The 20,567-nt window shown below is 37.0% G+C and overlaps 1 protein-coding gene across 6 annotated transcripts in view; it reads right to left on the reverse strand.

The window, feature by feature from the left end:
- The window catches only part of WDR17 (WD repeat domain 17), a 62,322-nt gene that overhangs the window by 37,281 nt on the left and 4,474 nt on the right, over window positions 1-20,567 (reverse strand). For 2 of the 6 annotated variants that reach the window (XM_030491907.1, XM_030491903.1), the window contains exons 1-4: window positions 16,150-16,879; window positions 6,995-7,123; window positions 5,730-5,913; window positions 1,215-1,445 (exon numbers count right to left, since the gene is read on the reverse strand). In XM_030491907.1, the coding sequence (XP_030347767.1) occupies window positions 1,215-1,445; window positions 5,730-5,913; window positions 6,995-7,123; window positions 16,150-16,215 (610 nt within the window). In that variant the 5' untranslated portion in view covers window positions 16,216-16,879. Of the gene's footprint in view, window positions 1-1,214; window positions 1,446-5,729; window positions 5,914-6,994; window positions 7,124-11,313; window positions 11,342-16,149; window positions 16,880-17,073; window positions 17,180-20,567 lie in introns of those variants that run through there. The other 4 variants (XM_030491902.1, XM_030491901.1, XM_030491906.1 and 1 more) reach the window with 4 other exon arrangements.

Below are 20,567 nucleotides of genomic sequence, written 5' to 3' on the forward strand. Positions count from 1 at the left end.
TTATTCACACTAAATGTTCTGCTCCATTAACAGACAGTCTGGAGTTAATAAAAAGAAAAGCCATGAAAGAAAAACCTTAGTAGATAACAATAATGAAAAAAATTGTGTAGCCTGCTAACTATGCAGTGACTCACACTTTAATAGAAAGACTAGAGTCAATCACACTGAACTTTGAAGCTATGAAGAGGAACTTGTGGATGTTCAGGTTCTCTCAAGATAGTGTTCTGTAGGATATCCTACAAAAGGACTGAAACCTTTAAAAGTAAGAAATAAGTTTGGTTTTTTTAAAATTTATTTCACTTAGTGATAAACTAGGTTCTGGTCCAGTAACAAGTCATTTTACACATTTTGACATGAGGTAGAAGAGGGCTGAACTTCAGTCTCAAAGCAAAAAATTAGCTTTCTATTCCTTATTGAAAAGCACCAACTCTTTGCCCCCCCCCCTTTTTTTAATAAAAGGCCTATACTCATACTCTTGATACCACTTTCTTCCATGTATTGTTATTTTTCAAAAGATATCAATTACAAAAGTCAGGTGAATTTTGACTATAAATTGCAAACTAGAAACCTGTAGTTGATAAAATAGATAACATTTATATATAACTGAAAATGTAGGCTTATCCAAGTTAAGACACATATTAAAGTTGTTTATAAAAGAGTAACCATAGTAATGGTACTTACATTTTATTACAGCAATACAATCTATTTTTAAATGTTACCTAATTTTGAAAATTGTTTTAATGCATTTATCTGTCGATCAAAATTTTCATGATATATTCTTAAACACATCTACGTTTTTAGCTAAAAAAAATCTTCGGTCTTTTCTAATAGTGTAAAGAAAGCAAGTTAAATGAAAACTAAGATTGGTCTGTATTCTTTCAAAGAGCCTAAGCAAAAGATTCAAGTCAGTCCATTGAGAACACATTTGCTGGGAAACTTAGTTCAGTAGAATATCATGGCTGCTATCATTCCCTAATAAAACAGTTTACTGTACTTGTAAAAAGCTGCATTGTTATCTTGGTCACAAAAGGGAGACGATACAAAGAAAATGCTCTGTGCTCTCTATCTAAGAAAATATATTTTTGTGATATGGAAGGATACTATGAACTAAGAACAAATTTTTTGTATGTACATACATTACAAAGCCCAAATGAAAAAGTACAGACATATACAGAGACAAGAGATACCAAATATTTTACCATATCAGTTTTTACCTGGCTGAAAAAGAGAGAGGCTTCCATCAGTATGTCCAAATACTACCTTTCCTTTTTTCTTTGGATGCCATCTGAACAGACTGATATCGGACAAGAAACTATGTGCTTCTTTATGCACAGTTACCCCGCTGTCAGGTACTGAGATAGTCCAAATGTACAACGGACCTCTGTGGGACACAAATGCAACTGCATCACCTGCATTCCAGCACCAGCTAAGTGACGCAGGAATTCCTGAAACATACAGATAAACCTTATAAGAACGAGGATATGAAATTCGGTGTATTACTGCTTGACCCAGTATCAGCAATTGTCTTGGAAAGCTACAGAAATACTACATAAATACTACATAAAAATGATTAGACTGAAATTTAGACAACTCTGCAAACACTTTATTGTGTAAAAGTAATCTATACATATCCTTAGGCAGGAAATAAAATTATTTCCCAAATTATTTTAATATTACTGTTATGGGCTGTATTTTATGATACCTATACTATATATACTATACTATTATGATACCTATACTATTAGTGCCAAATAAAAATCAAACATATGAAGAAGGACAAGCCTGATCCTGTAAACAATACTTTCATTCATTCACAGTTCCATTCACCATGGTTTTACTGTAAGCTGTTTTCTACTAAGCTGGTAAAATATTGAAAACTTTAGAAACTCTATTTTTGCAAAACACAATGAAATTTAATATAGAGATAAGTATAATAGAGGCAAATATTTGTGAAAAATTGGAAAGCTAGCTTTGCTATCAAAGGGTACTCTTGATAGCTTCCTTCTGGATATATGACAGTTCTAATTCAGTTGCCTAACAACTGACTATAGGCATTTCAGTTTAAGGATTTTGACCTTAATGTCTCCAACCCCCATTATCCTCCTAACTTAATAATGTGTGTCTGAGGGAATAAACGACGGTAAGACAAGCTCCTCAAGCTGAAAATTCAAAACTATTTGTAATTAGACACTTTAATGTGACAAAACCACAATATTCCTTTTAGAATAGATCGAATGAGTGTGTTTTATTTTCCTACTTATTCATTTTGCAGGATATGTAAGACATACAAGATTTTTCAGAGATATCCTAAGCATTCTGAAAAGAACAGAGCAGGGGATCCTGAAATGTCTTAGAAGGTCCTGAAATCCTGTTCCTCGGTTGCACCCATTTTCCAAGAATGCAAACGTAGGAGTCAAGGACACGTGACTGAGACTGACTTTAAGAACACAGGTACTGGTTTTGACTGAAGGGAATAATCAAACTGGGCAGGGAAAGGTGACAAAAACAGACCTTTAACCCCCTAGACTTCTCTTATAATCTCCAACTCAACAGTTACAAGTCCTGAGAGAAGATGCACGTAGACAAGCATCAGTGTATTTAAACAAAAACTGTTTTTCAAATTTTCTGATAACTTACCTAGAATAATTTAACTTGAATCTGTTGAAGAATCATAGAATCAACTACGTTGGAAAAGATCTTTAAGATCATCAAGCCCAACCACTACCCCAGGACTGCCAAGACCACTAACCATATCGCTGACAGCCTCACCTACACGTTTTTTTGAACACTTCCAGGGACAGTGATTCCACCACTTCCCTGGGCAGCCTGTTCCAATATCTGATCGCCCTCTCTGTGAAGAAGTTTTTCCTAATATGCAGTCTAAACCTCTCCTGGTGCAGCTTGAGGCTGTTAACTCTTGTCTTATCACCTGTTACTTGGGAGAAGAGACCGACCCCACCTCACTACAACCTCCCTTCAGGCAGTTGTAGAGTGATAGGGTACCCCTCCTGAGCCTTCTCTTCTCCAGACTAAACAACCCCAGTTCCCTCAGCTGTTCCTCACCAGACTTGTGCTCCAGACCCTTCAACAGCTTTGTTGCCCTTCTCTGGCCGTGCTCCAGCACCTAAATGTCCTTCTTGTTGTGAGAAGCCCAGCACTGAACACAGTATTCCAGGTGCGGCCTCACCAGTGCCGAGTACAGGGGGGCAATCACTGCCCTGGCCCTGCTGGCTACGCTGTTTCTGATACAGGCCAAGATGCCGTTGACGTTCTAGGCTGCCTGGGCACAGGCTGGCTCATGTTCAGCCAGCTGCTTTGTCCTTCAGTAATGTTTCCCAAGGAATTCTGCCAACCAGCGTCTTAAATAGGCCAAAGTCAGTCTTCCTGAAGGCTAAGGTGGAGGTTTTGCTAACCTTTTTACTGACTTCTCCAATGACTGAAAATTCAATCATTTCGTGATCACTTTGCCCAAGATGACCTCCAACCATCACATCACCCACCAGTCCTTCTCTGTTTGCAAACAGCAAATCTAGCCAGGCATATCCCCTAATTGGCTCACTAACCAGCTGGCTTAGGAAGTTATCTTCCACCCGCTCCAAGAACCTTCTGGATTGTTTCTTCTCTGCTGTATTTTACTTCCAGCAGACATCTGGTAGGTTGAAGTCCCCCATGAGAACAAGGGCAAGAGATCCTGAAACTTCTCTCAGTTGTTTGGAGAACACTTCATCTGTAGCTTCATCCTGGTTGAGTGGTCTAGAACAGACTCCTACAAGGATATCTGCTTGATTGGCCTTCCCCCTAATGTTCACGCACAAACATTCAGCCTTCTCACTCACAACACTGAGTTCAAGGCAGTTGATGCACTCCCTGACATATAACGCAATCCCACCACCTTTTTCCTTGCCTATCCCTTCTGAAGAGCCTGTAGCCATCCATTGCAGCACTCCAATTATGGAAATCATTCCACCACATTTCTGTGATGGCGATTATGTCATGATTTCCCTGTTGAACAATGGCTTCCAGCTCCTCCTGTTTGTTGCCCATGCTGCGGGCATTGGCATAAATACATTTAAGTTGCTCTGTGGATCTGGACTCCCAACAGCAGCATGCTACCCCATGGCTCATTTCTAGCGAGCCTGGCGTTATCCCCCTCCCCCTTTGAACCTAGTTCAAAGCCCTCTCTATAAGCCCTGCTAGCTCCTGGGCTATAATCCTTTTCCCCCTTTGGGACAGGTGTACCCCATCTGCCACCAGCAGGCCTGATGCCGTGTAGACTGATCCATGGTCAAAAAACCCCAGAATTCTGACGGTGACACCAGTCATATAGCCAGGAATTAATTAATGAGATTTTTCTGATGTAATCATTGTCATTGATTGTGACTGGCAGGAGGGATGAGAACACTACCCGGGCTCCCGAACCCTGAACCACTTGCCCCAAGGCCCTGAAGTCCTTCTTGAGTCCCCTCAGGTTTCTTGAAGAGATTTCCTCATTGCCCACCTGGAAGACTAATAAAAGATAGTAGTTGCAGGGCCATATCAGACAAATGAGTTTTCTGGTGAAGTCCCTTATCCTGGCCTCAGGGAGGCAGCAGACTTCCCTGAGCCCGGTCAGGTCAACATATGGGGCCCTCTGTTCCCCTTAGGGTGGAGTCACCAATCACAACCACCTTCTTTTTTTTTCTAGTAGAGCTGGTCATAATACAAGGTGTTCTCTGACTCTTCTGTAGGAACTCTTCTGACCTGGATGATCCCTTATCATCATCTTCCTCACTTGCCTGATCCTGAAGTACCAGGGCCTTGAATCTGTTGGAAAGGGGTACTTGGGAAGGTGACATGAGCTGGGAGGTAATATGCAGTCTACTCCGAGGAGTAACCCATTTCCAACCTCCCCTGTCTGCTAGGTCCCCTATATCTCTGCCTGATGGCAAGAAAATAGGGGATCCTGAACTTTTTTTGTTTTGGGTGTCTGGCTTGCTTCTCTCAGGGATGATAAGAGTGCGGGTCCGCCAGTCAATCTCCTCCTCAGATTCCCTTATACTCCTTAGCCGTTCCACCTCTTCCCGTAGCTCTGCCACCATGCAGAGCAAATCATCAACTGCTGACATCTTACACAGCCACCATCTAATGTCACCGTCAGGCTCTGGCACTCGCTACTGCCAAACGCCTGGACAGCTACATGTTTATGAGGGACCTCTGTCTGGGTCGTCATGTCCTTCCTGGCCAGCAGAAAGGACTTAGTTTTCTTTGCTTTCTGTTGAGAGGATGCCATCCTAGAGCATTTTCTGGATGACTACTGGCTGAGCTTACCTCTGCAGCCTGCTGGGCTGCCGGACCCTTTCCGCTCACCCTAGGCTACATTTTATTTGCTTTCACTTCTGTAAAGTTATCATGAAAACACAAAAGGTTTAAAACTTATACATCTTTTTATACAGTGATGGAATTTTTTTTCCTGCTCAACAAGAAATCAATGGCAAAGCAAATTCTTTAATTAGTCAAGTACTTTAGAAAAAAGAACCACCTCTTTCTTTACCAGTTACTAGAAGCTTCAGAGCAATTTACTCACTCACTATCATCTAAGATGAAGTGCAACAAATCTGACAAGAACAGTGTTACGCAATTGTTAAACCTCTGGCCTACCAACTGCTTAGAGTTTACTCTGTATCAAGTATTTCTGATACCTGTGGATGAAAAGGCTGTACAGATCAAATAGATCTCCATGTCTGAAATACCTTTTGTATTGTCCAGCTTGGCCACAACTTTCTGTTCAGTCACATTCCAAATAATCACTAAACTATCTGCACTGGCACTTGCAAACATGTCAGGATTGTGGGGACACCAAGATATGGCTGTGATTGTCTTCTTATGCTCAGACATAATTGCCCGGAGCTTGAATTCATTGTATCGGTGATCCAGCTAAACAAAAAGTAAAATTCATTTTAGAAATACAAATTTTGTAAACTCACTTTAAGTAGTGTTGGGTTGGAGACCAGTTCATATAACAGTATTAGACTTACAGATGAATTTATAGTGGATTTAACAGTTGTCAGTACCTGATATCTCAATAAATTAAATTTTCATACACTTGACTCGGACAGAAAAGTTGTATAGGGCTATATTCAATTAGCCCTACTGGTATTAACATAGTCTATCTTCTTGTCACTTATAAACTATTACATCCCATTAATAACTGCACTCAAACACAATCCTAAAATGCTTTATTTATAGGCATGGTTACAATCATTTAGTTATCTGCAATAAGTTAAACAGGATAGAATATGAAAAAGAGTTTGAAATCCTTCTCATTTCTTAAATCACTGTGTACAATTAAAAAAACCCCACAACCAAACAAAAATAAAAGTGCCCAAACCAACACAATAAATTTTATTTATTTTAATCCTACTAGCAGTATAACTCATGAAGATAAAATAAGCACATCCTTTATTTCCTGACATATTTCTCAGTCTGAAAGTTCCACATTTCACAGCATTTCTATTTTTTTGTTAGGTGTTGATGTATAGTAACTACAGAAGACTATGGTGCTGAGCAGTTCAGAATTTAAGAAAGTAATAACTTGTTCCAAATCAAAGGAAGGTTACTGCATCCACAATTTTGCACAGTGGATTAAAGACTTCAAAAGACTACTTTTACAGTAAGGCATCAAATGAAACCATAGAATTGCTTCACTTCTCTCTCAGAACCTGCTCTTCTATCACTGCACTTCATTCATCTCAATTGTTTGCTGGATTGAGAGCCTGTCTTTTGAGAATAATTCTTGACACATACGACTTCAAACATAGATCTTTTGCATTAGGTGTAACAAGGATTAAAAATAATTTGGAAAGGGTATCTTGAATGGAAGATTGAACTTTACATAGACATCTTCTCAGTAGCAACCATACTTCCAAAAGCATTGTAGAAACATTTATTGAAAGGGTTCAAAGTGAAATAGACAACAATGTAAAAATGTCACTAGTCTGTTAGACAAAAATCTTACCTGATAAATATAAATAGCAAGGGTAGCACAGTAGGCAAATCTGTCCCCACTAGCAGCACATACATCCTTGTTCCATGGCTGACATCCAGCAGCTAGAAGTCCCACTTGTCTGACCTGTGACATTTTTGCCTTTAAAACAGAAATTCATTAGACTACAAGATGACAATGTTAAAGAATTGAATAATACATTTTTGTTTCCATAAATAATGTATACATATGTACCTTAAAAATATAACTAGCCTTTAAGTTTTTACAGCAACATCTTGTTTATGAGGTACAAATGAAAGTATCCAAAATAAAGCCAAGCAGATGTTCACAGGCTTCAGTGCTACACAAGAGAGGGATTTTAATACCATTCAGAGGTATCCATTTGGGATAAAAAAAAGAAGGAGCGGGCTTAGTGTAACATTATTATATTGCTGTATGGCAAACTATGCCTTCACTCTCCAAAACAAGTCTCAAGTTATTACCTCTGCTCTGCCTCAGACAGAGGCAACAACTGACTTTTAACATGAAACCACAAGAAATGCTTTGCAAGGCCATATCTGATTCATGATAATGTCAAAATGTTACCCAGAACACATGAGCTGGGCCATTTTTCCATGATCCACTTACATACTTGACCAGGAATGCACACATTTGCAAAGGCATTGTTTAAGCTTAACTCCTGGGTGGTTGTACAAGATGACCTCCAGAGGTCCCCTCCAACCTCAGCCATTCTGTGATGTAAGAAAATGTTCAAAATGAGCCTTGTTGCATTTATTTGCAGATGACAAGTAGTGAAGGCTCTCAGTTTTTACAGTATCATAGAATGGTTTGGGTTGGAGGAAACCTTAAAGATCATCTAGTTCCAAACCCCCTGCCGTGGTCAGGAACATCTTCCACTAGGCCTCTGAATTCACTTAGAAACCAATCTTCATGTGATACAAATGTCCCAGGTACAAGCCAACTGTCAACTGATGCAATGCCAGCTCCTTTGTTCAATCTGCAGAAATAATTGTGGCTTTACCTCCACTATAGAAGGCTCCAGTGACCAAACAGCTGCAAATGAAGTTGACAAGGATAACTAGGTGGATCACAGCCTGCAACAGTGTGGTGATCCAAATGGCATAACAAGATCCAAATAGCCACAAACAGGATTCAACACTTCTGCACAGAAATTAAATCAATCCAAAGAAGGCTCTGTGAGCATGACTGAAAGTACTACTCATACACAGGATATTTAGATAACCAATAGGTGAAACTTCAGCTGGGCTAGCAGCACGATCGTCTTGCGTAGACTGGTGAAGGACAATTCTACTGAGTTTCACCATACCACTGAGTGCTTCAGCTTGGGCTCAGGTAAGGTCCAGACATAAAAATGTAATCCTCCAACTATGTTAGAATGTCTCATTTAAAGATACATTCATACTGTGGATAGATTAACAATAGAGGGACATTTTGTGGGAAAACATTACCTGGAGCATGGAGGAGGGATCTTCAGCTCAAAGAGCTGAGACTATAATCTTTAAAGACAAAAAGAGTTCTGTTCAATTTACCAAGTGTTAGAATTAAGAAAAAAAACCAACAAACTTTCAAAATCAAGTATTTTGAGGAAGCAACTGTTCAAGTGCAAGGGTTAGTTATGCAATGCATTGCTGTGTAACAGCTCTAGGACAGATACGTTGTCTGCAGATCACTCTTCACCTACTTGGTATCAACTGTATGGAGGGGAAAATATTTTTCAGAATTATGTTAGCATTAAGGCATATATCAAAAAAAGTTTGTACAGGTATAGTAATAATGACTTATAGTACCCAAGGGAACCTATTAGTCAATATTGACAAAAGCATGAAAATGAAGTTGAATGATCAATTTTTATCTTCCATTTTTCTTATCTGCTTGGGGTATCTACTGGGCAGAAAAATAGTAATGAATAAATATAAGAAACAAACTCCATGAGATTATGAGTCTCTCTCACGTCGGTAAGTGTGAAAGAAAAAAAAAAATTGAGAGACTTATTTTGGGTGCTTCTTTAGCAAAAGATGGGGATCAGATTGAATGTTTGTGACTGATCATCTCAAAGATATCGCTGACTGTAATCAATAGTGCTTAAAATTTCTGACTGTGTTCTAAATGCCTAAAGGAACTGAAACACCCACATTTAACTTCTGAATATTTTGATAAAGGAGACTGTACAACAAGAGAACAGAAATGTACAGAGGAACAAGTGAAAAGGTACAGCTCTGCTGCAGACTAGTGCTTTGGCTATTACACTTCTTTTCTGTCTCTGCTAACAATATTAATTCTGACTTTTGCAGCAAAGAGATTCTAGAGAGAACAGTTCTATAAATGGCACCTTGCAGATCATTTGCAATCCATTTCATGTTATAAATGACATGAGTCCCACAGAAAGAGATTTATCTTATCATTATTATGAATCATCACCATCACCAAAGTGACAAAAAAAATAGACTCCAAGTTTCTGATTTTGCCATTTAGCATTCTTTTACTGTTTAATAGAACTAAAATTCCAGAGGTCCCTTTTGTGCAACTGAAGTATCAATCACATGTATTCAGAAATATTTGAGTTTTGGACATTCAGAACTGCAAGGCAGACTTTTTCCAGTCACAATGAAAAAAAAAATATAAATGGCACCATTAACAACCACTTTTTCTGAAAGTGACCTGGGTGATTACATAACAACTTACTAAAATGCAGAATAATACCTGGAACCAGAACTCTTGGTTTCCACTCTTGATTCCAGGCAAAATGATGGTTAAAACTAGGTGTGTCAGCAAGCAGAGAAGGAATATTAAAAAAAACATGTTTTTTGTAGGCTTACCACATACAAGAGTAATGAAAAGTTAACATCTCTTCAGACACTAAGATTGCAAAAATATGTATTTCATGGTAATAACAGATTTGTCTCATTTTGTACAGATCCTCTTTTTTACCTTCTCATATGATAGCTAAGAGGTTCCTGACTTGATGAAGATTAATCTGTAAGAAAATATTAACTCTTGTCTAATTTGTGATTTGATTACAGGTAAAATTGATTGTAAAGTCAAGATCTCTTACAGATTATAAAACAGAATTCCACAAATTCAGAGTAACAACAGATTTGTCTTATAGGATTCTGTAGTAATCTGTATTAAAAAAAAAAATTCCGTAGATCTTCCTTTTGCCTTGATACGAAAGAGAGAAGTTATTTCTGACTACATGAAGTCTAGTCTATAGGAAAATACTATTCTAGCGTCTGAGAATAAAAAGGATTCCAAGCCTAAGTGCTGAAATCTCGAACCAAAAAAAAAAAAAAAAAAAAAATGGTCTTCTACATTGGTTTTACAAATATCATGATCACACAAAACGGACTAGTGCTTGGGTTTGGAGATAGTTCCACTACTAGCGCTACTATTTCCACTGTTAATTGGCTGCATGGAAAACATGAAGAGGCCCTTATGTATTTTTACTTTTCTTTCATGTCAGCAGGACTCTTGTATAGTTTAGGGTATTTTGATTGTTTCCAAATGCACGTCACCAATTAGAATTCAGGCCAGATTAAGCATGAACAAAAAACATTGTCATCAAATGGCTGATGAAATAAAATTATTTCAGCCTAGATCTAAATATCTAATGTTCGTAAGCATTGCTGGATACGTCATATTAAGTACTGTATGTGAAACAGAAGAACACATTTTTCTTCTTTTTGTTCTGCATTTATATTAAAGACAAAGGGTAATTTTAATCGTTTTGCTTTTTCGTTTTGCTTTTTGTTGGGTTTTTTTGTTTGTTTGGGGTTTTTTTTAAGAAAATTCACCAATAGAATCCTTATTCTCAAGTTTATATAAAAAAAATTGGTTTAAATTAATGTACTATTTTTCTTAAAGTCTGAAATTCAAATGCAAATGTCTCCTAAATAAGATCAACACTTAGATGAAAAATGTCACTTTGTAATATAACATTATTTCACTGAGTTAATAATTCATGCTTAAGAAACATTATTAAACTTTGATTCTTCATATAGATTTTTCCTATTTAAATATATGTGAAAAAGCTATATACACAAAATATTCTGAGCTGTATTATAGAAAGGAATTTGCACTTTATTTACGGTTTAAAACTTTTTAATATTTCCTGCTCCTTTTAATGAGTCATATACTGTTTTACAAAAAAATATTGGAATTAAGAATGGTTTGAAATTCATCACAATAGTGTCTAGAAGGAGAAATTACAATTGTGTGGCATAGTGACTGTTATTCTTTTTTAAGTATTATGCATGAAAGAAGTTTCCTGCAGATCTTTTCAGACACTATGGATTTCTGTTGAGCATACTTACTTATAGTACAAGGGAGAAAGCAGCATTCATCAGAACAGCCTGAGTAAAATGGCAGTAATCTAGAAATGTAGTATAATAAATATATATATTATTTAACACATGTTGCATTTTTATACAATGGAGATTTTCCATACTTTGTTAGAAAAGCATTTTATTTCAAAATAAGGGACGTACAAGTAATTATACTGGACTCTTACGCATACACTGAAAAAAATATGCAGGTAAAAAACCTATACTACACTGGAAATGCTATCAAAGGATGCCCACAGTTTCCACAGAGATGAAGGGGAAGGAGGAGGACAACTAAAACCTTTGTTTACAATTGGCATGAACAGCAACATTCTAAGTCCTTCCTTGTTGCTAAATATAGAAAAAAGAAAAACTGAAACAAAAAACCCCAAACCATTAAACTGAAATTTTGTATACTATGGGGTTAATATTGCTTAAAAATAACAACTGAATAGACTAGATACATAGACATGGCTATATATCAATAACTTAAAGACAAATGCCTAATAATCCCTACTTTAGCATAGGTATCATTTTTTGTAAACGACTTTAGAATTTGCATGTTCATTCCAATACCTTGCTGCTCCCAAAAATGCAAAATCTTGCTCTGGTTGTAGTATGAAATCACTTTACTTGGCAGATGAAGGAACTAAACCTTGATGTTCACAGAATAATGCAGTTACTAAAGGATTCAGGAGAAAAGACTGAGCATCACGTTGCACCACACACACAAACTGGCACTGTCAGCAGCCTGGCAACTGCAGTTCTTTAACAGGCACCATTTTAATTTTAACGTAACTCCTTTTTCTTTGCTTCAGCTACTCAGAGTATTTCATTGCTAGTTGTATTTCCCGATTCTACGACAATTATATTTACAGAATAATAATAGCTGTTTAAATCCATCACTTAGCACTCTTTAATTACCAAACGGTGTGCTTGCATGTTACAAGTATTCATAAATTTATAACCATCAAGCACAACCAATAGCATATGCTTACACTGTTAGCGATTGTGGTCCATATGGTATATGACCTGTCCAGATGAGTACATATGCAATATGGCATGCACACAGAAGTGAATATACAGTAGCCTTACGTTACTCAATCTGCTTCTGTGTATACAAACTCCTAGTTTCTGAACAGCTACATGCAGTAAAGTGTTGGCATCCTCTGCTTCTGTTCATTCTATTGTCACTATCTTCCAACTAAGTTTGTTTTTTTGATTATATGGAAAGCTTGCTGTCACTCCTGTATGTCTGACATATAACACTGCTTTATCTCATCCAGACTATTGTTCCCTGGTACCATTATTTTTGTCAATATGTCAATGATAATGTAAATAATTAAAGATCCTCTTTGGAAATATAAAATGTCTCCTTAAAGACATTGGGTATATTTATCCATCTTCCTAGGAAAAAGCTATTCTATGAAAATCCATTGGAGATGAAAATGTGACCTGCAAACCATAGAGTTTCAAATTCATTCACACTATCCAACGGGACCAGTTTAAAGCACCAGAAAATGGGCAATGAATTTATCTTATTAAAAACAGGAAGGTCGTCAAACCTACCAAGAAATCTTTGTATGTTTGCAAGACACAGCAGAAACCAACTTCTTGACTGTGCCTGCCTCAATAGCACTGAGTTTCGTGCAATAGCATAAGTATAATTAGTACTAGCCTTCTTCCAGTGGGGCTGGAAAACACCAAGTACATTACAGCCACGTTAAGAAATTAATTTCTGATTATTACGTCCAGACTCATGAAATAGGTGATAATTGGAAATATTCTGGTACATATGTAGCTTAAAAGCCAATAGACAAAATAAATTTACTATGACTAAACAGAGATATAAAATTTTCAAAAGCTTTAATGTTTCTGGGTGGAGCATTTAAGAAGTTAGTACATTTTCTAAATTCTATTCTATGCTATCTATCCATTACATTTAATGTATTTATTTATATCTATTACTTTATGAACCTGGGGAAAAAGTAAAACTAAGCACATCAGAAGATGAGAAGAAATCTTACACTATGAAAATGTGAACAATAGGTATATTGTCAAGGTCAGCCATCATGGATTTTAACAGATTCGTAGGGAAAACAAAGGTTAGAAACAAATAAATAGATGGCGATGTCATATATCAATTATAATTTCCTAAGAATCAGATATCCCAATATCAGTTGAGCTACTTCCTTTAAACAAAAATTCTTTCTACTTTGCATGAATACCACAAAATCCTAAACAATTTTCAGTTCTTGAAATTTTCTTGTGGACAATCAAACTGCACTTACTAATGTAGGTCTCCAAATAGTCTTACTGAGACTGTGCACACAGTACTTCAAGCAACTGCTTCTGAGCAGAAGATGAGCAAAGACTGACTATATCAATGACAACAGTCACAATGTAGAGCAATGTAGAATAATTACGTAGGTTTATGCATGTACTGTTTGAAACAGAAGTTAAGCCCTTCACGCTTCCCAGTAGAATCTAACCTAGGTAGTCTACTGCTTGTTGAAGTGTCAGGTTGGTTGCTAGTTTACCACTGAGCAGTACAGAGTTTGTATGCTTCTCTGCAAAAAATTAGGAAAGATTTTTCTACTTTTGTACGCAATTAATGGCACAAAACCATCTGGGTCTCCTGGAGAATCAGATTAACCAGAGGCAAGAAGAGAGTGCCTTGGACAAGGCTTTGAATTTCAGCAAGATTCCTCAAAAACTACCAGAAGCCTTGGCTAGACTTTTGAAATCAGCATGGCCAGCTGGCATGTCCTCAGTTATGATGACCTAGCAAGTGTTGAAAAAAGCACATTCAGTTATCCAGATGCTGACTAGGAAAAGAACACTATTACTTAAAAGATCATTTTAAACAAACAAGTATTCTAATAGTATTCACAGCCATTATAAACCTCCACAATAAACTCAGAGCCAAATTACTACTAGAATTTATTTAACCACAGTATCTCTGGCTTCACAAGGGAAGAAATTGTGGACCTCTTGCTGAAGTTTGGAAAAAGTTCGGATTTGAAATAACAGCCTGAGATCGTATTTTACAGAGAAACAAACAAAACAACCCAAACCCAAAAAAACAACCCAAACCCCACACTTATTTGAAATAAAAAACCAAATATATTAATCCAAGATAGATACCCTAAAATACGACTTTTAAAAAATTTAAATTATTTGCTTTATGTTTTCTGACTAGGGTAAGTCTTACAAAAGAGTGTTTTTGACTGTCTTGACTACAGTACTTGTACAGTTTAACTAGAATATCATAGAATCTTAGAATGGTTTGCGTTGGACAGGATCTTAAAGATCACCTAGTTTCAACCTCCCTGCCATGGGCAGGGACACCTTCCATTAGACCAGGTTTCTCAAAGCCCCATCCAACCTGGCCTTGAACACTGCCAGGGATGGCGCAGCCACAGCTTCTCTGGGCAACCTGTTCCAGTGCCTCACACCCTTACGGTAAAGAACTTCTTCCTAATTAATACCTAATCTAAATCTACCCTCTATCTTTTAAATCTACCCTATATCTTTTATTGCGCAGCTTTAGCAAGATAATCTAAAGGCAATAGTAGGGTTTGAAACAGAGCATGGAGAAATGCTGGTATTTGTAACAATGTGTCACTAGCAATGTTGAATTCCATACCTAATCAACCTGAGACATTATATCTAGCAGTGGTAATGAAACTATCAGCTAGAGACTATTGGTTAGTCATTTGGTATCAGAAATCTAGTTTTCAGATACTGTATGTAATACAAAAAAATACATACAAGCATATCTGATCTCAGTATAAAGCATCTAAGACCCTCTATAAGAATTTTGTTCTCATCTTCCTCCCCAGAGCTACCACAATCACCAGAAGATTGCTTTTCTCCTGGCTAACTGACAAGATGCTTCTGATTTCAAATGAAGTTCTCTCTTGACACATCTCACACCTGAATCCCTGATGAGCAGCTATTAAAACCTAACTCCACATATGACACATTCATATCATGAGTGACATGTAAAATGAGAACAATGGAAAAGTATTAAAATCTACTAGCTTTTAATACTTATGAGCATATATAACTGGCATTACCAAGTAATACACAATAATACAATTAAGGCAGCTGTCGGCCCTTATGTTTCAGCAGCATCTCCAGCATTCTGATTCATTAGCTGAGAATATGTGATCAAAATAGAAATTACAGAAATATATGGTTACATAAAGAGTCACAGTGAAATGTGACTTATATTCACCTCCCACTATAAATCCATGAAAGCAGCAGTAGATCAAGCTTTCCCAAGGCATGCAGTTAAGAAATATGAAAAAAATTCCAAGATATCCTGCAAATGTTGCTATAGTAACAACTCCTCCTCCTTGGAAAAATGTTAATAAAAATATGCAGATATCCAAGGTACAACTTGGAAATGGCCCAAGGCGAATTTAATATCTTCCCAAATATTTCTTTTACTCAATTACCACTTATAATTATTTTATTTTTTCTATGCACAGTATATTAATCCCTAATAAAAAAAAAAAATCTGATTTCTATCTCATAACGTATTAAAGAATTACTACTCATTAAATTATGCAATCTAAAAATACAGTAGGTGGCCAAACTTCCAATATCTTTTACCCAGCTAGCAACATTATTTTTCAAAAAACTAATTTTAGATGTGCTTGTCTATGATTCAAGACCTCATTAAAACTACTAAAAACCCCTTCTTAGTACCACTATGGGAATATTACTTCTGGTACTAGTAATATAATACACAGCAGCTTAAAGAAGAAAAATATAAAAGGAAATAAAAGAAAAAATATTAATTTAAACAATTCTTACTCGTTGTTGTCCTTCATACCAATCATCTTCATCAAACCAGTGGGAAATATAAGTCATCCAAGCCATGACAGAAGGCACAGTTGAAATAAAAAAATACAGAACCTGAACACATGTAAGTACAATGAGCCCTGTGCTAAAATTTACTCAACACTATAACAAGCTACCCAAAGATCAGATCTGAACTCTGTGCTATGATTCTACATTCATAAATATATAATCTGAAATTCTTCTAGCAGCAGTTTAAATGCTATATGTGTTGGATTCTGAACTGAAAAACAGAAATAAACACTAAACCAATAGATTATATATTCCGGTATTTTAAATTAAAGCAGGTTAGTGCTTCAAGCTTGAATTTACTCTAAGCTCTGAAAACAAGGTGCTGTTAAAGTCATTCTTATTTGTCTCCTAAAAAATATATTTCCTTTTTTTCAAATGTACTGTCTGTAAGAAATGTGGTTCAGTGCACAAAAGCTTGACTGAAATGTAAAATACCTTCAGAATCATGGGGAGTGATAGGTTTTGATTATGTAGGGAGTGGTTTCAACTGGCACAGTAGGAGGGGCCACAATTAATCACAAGTGCCAAATGTCTTACGTTTAACATTTTTTTTAAAAGGGAAAAAAAGGAAAAAAAGATCTGTATCTCCATTGTTCATAGCCAGCAGAGCCTGAAGGGCTCAGCTACAGCCACCAGCACTGGCTGGGAAATTTAAAAAGCCTAATTTTCACCAATTCACTAATTTCAGAATACATCTGCTTCTTTTCTCTCCCTTGGGAGAATTTCATGTATCTGACTGTATTTATTCCTAACTGCATCTAGTTATCCTCTTCTAGTATGTTCCCAAGTTTCACATCAGATTTCACAGTGCATTATATCAATGAAAACAAGAGGTATAAGGAGAAATAAAAGCTGTATTGCTCACACCACAATTCAGTACTGCAGCAGCATACTTCATCAGCTGTGCTGTTTAGAAGACATCATCACACAAATCTTCCTGATGGGAGAGTTGCAGCAACTAGCAAATTCTCAACAGAGATTATGGAGACCTAAAAAAAACCCAGTTTCTTAAGAAATCTAGAACCCAGACAAACTCTGCTTTTCTGTACTGGATTAACAAGCCATTTCCACAAATTTGTAATAGAATGAAAGCAAAAGCTCGCCTGTAAAGTCAATTATTAAACAAAGCAAAATAGGAAAAGAACAGATGAAAGTACCAGATATTAACATGGAGTTAGTGGTCCACATTACTGACCATTTCCAGATAGAAATTCAGTGTCATTACCAGTCCTGCTCTAGTGCACATAGTTTCCATTAAGATTATTGTATAAGCAAACTATGTTCTCAGATACACAGCAGGGAAATGAAGTAGCAATACTTTTGCTTTCCAACCTCTTACTCAGAAATTATGACATCCAAGGGAAACGAACAAACAAACAAACAAACAAAAAGCCAAATCACACATACAAAACAATAAAAATTGAAATCAAGATACCCACTATATTTATGGGAAATAGCATTCCCAGCTTAGCAGACTTTTTGGGTGATTATACAGTCCTCCAGATGAAGGGATACATACACAAGAACATACAGAGCAACTTCCCACCATACTGCTGAAATATTTCAGATTATTTGCCTTTTAAGACTTCAGCTCAAACATAAACAATGCAAAGTGTTTAGTATTGCATGGTCTCATATGGGAAACACAGGATAAATTCAAACACCTCTAGTCATATAGCTGAAGGAATGCCTCACCATATCCATGCTCTATGACTGAATGATACAAACGTTACTGATGCACCTACCTAGTATGTAAATATGTGATACAACAAGAATAATATTACCAATGTATGTTACAAGTTAAAAAGGTCTGTTACTATTTAGCACTCAGAAATATTAACTTCTCATCATTTGAGGTGGAAACTGCAATAACTGTCAATGTTGTAATGTAAGACTTTGAGAATATAAGAACATATTTTAGAGAAACCCAACATAACTTGCTGGGCTCAGCAAGCAACTCAGCTTTCTCACATTGCCACGTGCATTTTAAAAGGCAAGTGAGATACACAAAATAAACCAACTGAAAGCATAGAAAAGTAGCATTCTAGATTTAATGCTGTTCTGGGAGAATTCACAATGCTCAGCACCTCCTGCATCCACAGTCATATTTGCACATATTCAAGTCCAGACTGTCCACAGCCCTCAACAAGTCCCACTGCCACACTGAGGTTGTGTCTCGGGGCTATGAATAAGCCGACATGCTCAGGAGAGGGCAAACTTCCACAACTTCGTAGAGTTGTGGACAATATAGGACTGTGGACTTTGTTCTCTGTCCTTCACATAACTGTGCAGTCTTTATTTTTTATTTCCCAGTCTGGACTCCATTAGGAGTAGGGAGGGCTCTTATCTGCTTACACTAAGACTAACAGGGAGCAGCACGAGTAGGCTACTTTGCAAAGTACAGAAGCCAGGAGCCAAAGGTGACTGCAAAGCAGTTGGGGGGTGTGACCTCTCTGATGAGGGGCACAGTCTCTCATACTCAAGAGCAGCAGAACAGACCCAGTGATGGTAACCAGGTTCAGCTGATAGTCCAGTGATCACCAGCCAAGTTCACAATGCCAAAGCAAATCTGAGATCAAGACAGGGATTCAGCAAAACAAGGTCCTCTGCTCACTGAGTCTGGTGTTCTCCACTAACTGTGCAATGAAAACCTGTATCTTGTTACCATGACAGGGGAAGAAAGAAAACATTCTCCTAGAAGACTGTTTCTCAGGTTTTTCCTGTATTGCTCTGTGAGTTCAAGTGGGGAGAACAGACAGAAGCGGAACAAAAGATTGCTCATAAGATGACAGTTACACTGTGGAGATGGGGAGTGACTAGGGAGCTGAAAAGTATACCAACAGCTGCCTGGATGCTTAGTGAGCCAAGCCGACCGGCAGAGAGCTGTATATGTGGCAGAGACACTGGATCCCACAGCTGTGAGCCCTGAAGCCATGAGTTACAGAGATTCAGAGAAGCTTGCCGACTCAGGAGGAAGAGTGCAAACTAGGCAGATGAAGGAGAAGGATAGAGTACATAGTTTATCAGGTTGATGGCTCATACAGCAGGTAATGTTGTTCATATAAGGCATTTCCACTTACACATACAAGCAAATCCCATGATGGTTGTAATGCATGTAGCCAGCACAATCCTAGGATCTGCTGCCATGAGCAGCTATGCACCACAGTTGAATATAGTGACTAGACAAATAAGTTTGGGAATCCTTCACATAAGGTGTTGATACTGGGGGAAATACTCTATGCTAAATATTTGGGGTTTGTTTTGGTTTTTTTTTTTTTTTAATTCCAGCTTTACCAGTTGGTAACATATATAGTCTCAGAGACATTAATATTACAGAGGAAATTTCTTCTCAATTTTATGAACTTCATCTGTCAAGGATAACAGAAATTGTACATATTCACAGAACTACTGTCTGAAATTACAATGGATCAGTCCAGCCACTAACACAAGGTTCTTTAGTCCTTATTTGGATTCCTAAATCAAATTATTCTCAATAAAGCTGAATATTGAACAGTTCAACACTATTTCAGAATCAGAAACTCCTAGCTTCGAGCAGGAGAGGATTTCATTCCAAGTGAAGACTTACTTTATTGATGATGACAACCTTCAATTACCTTAAGTGTGGACATTAGGCAGGACAGAAACTCAAACACTATGAAATTTCCTCTAAGATATGATCCAGCAGGAGTAAGACAGTAATTGGGTTTTGCCAACTACTTTGAATGATTCTGCTTTATATGATAATAAGGAAGTATATGCAATCTGAGAATAGTGACAGTAAGTGGAGGTTACTAACTCCAGTACTGTAGATAAAATAGCTGAATACTTGTCCCTAAAGTTTGACTGACTAGGCATAAACAATAAAAAACCCAATCAAACAAACAAAACAGCCAGAAGCACAAAATGGAAGTGATGTTTTAAATTTTAATATTTTAGGATAAGAACATCACAGTGTGGCTAAAGTTCAGTGCTACAAAGATCAAGAATTAAATAAAATAAAAAAAAGCACAAACAAAAACCCCACAAAACCCACAAACAAACAACAACAACAACAAAAACAAAATCAGGTTTGTGGGCGGTTTTGGTTTGGTTTGGTTTTGGGGGGGGGGTGTTGTTTGGGTTTTGCTTTTTTTTTTGTTCAGTATGAAAGTTGATCTTACTTCTGGACACGCCAGTGCAGGTATCTATTTATTATGAGAGTAAGCTACTACCTTGCTCCCTACAAAGACATGACCTTAGAAGAGTCTGAAGAGACATGCTGGAAAGTATACTGGCCTCAATCTATACTAAAACATATACCTAACATATATATACGGTTTACCTAGAAAACAAAGGATAAAAGATTACATCTGAAAATAACG

This window comes from Strigops habroptila, chromosome 7, assembly GCF_004027225.2.
Source record: "Strigops habroptila isolate Jane chromosome 7, bStrHab1.2.pri, whole genome shotgun sequence".
Lineage (NCBI taxonomy): Eukaryota > Metazoa > Chordata > Aves > Psittaciformes > Psittacidae > Strigops > Strigops habroptila.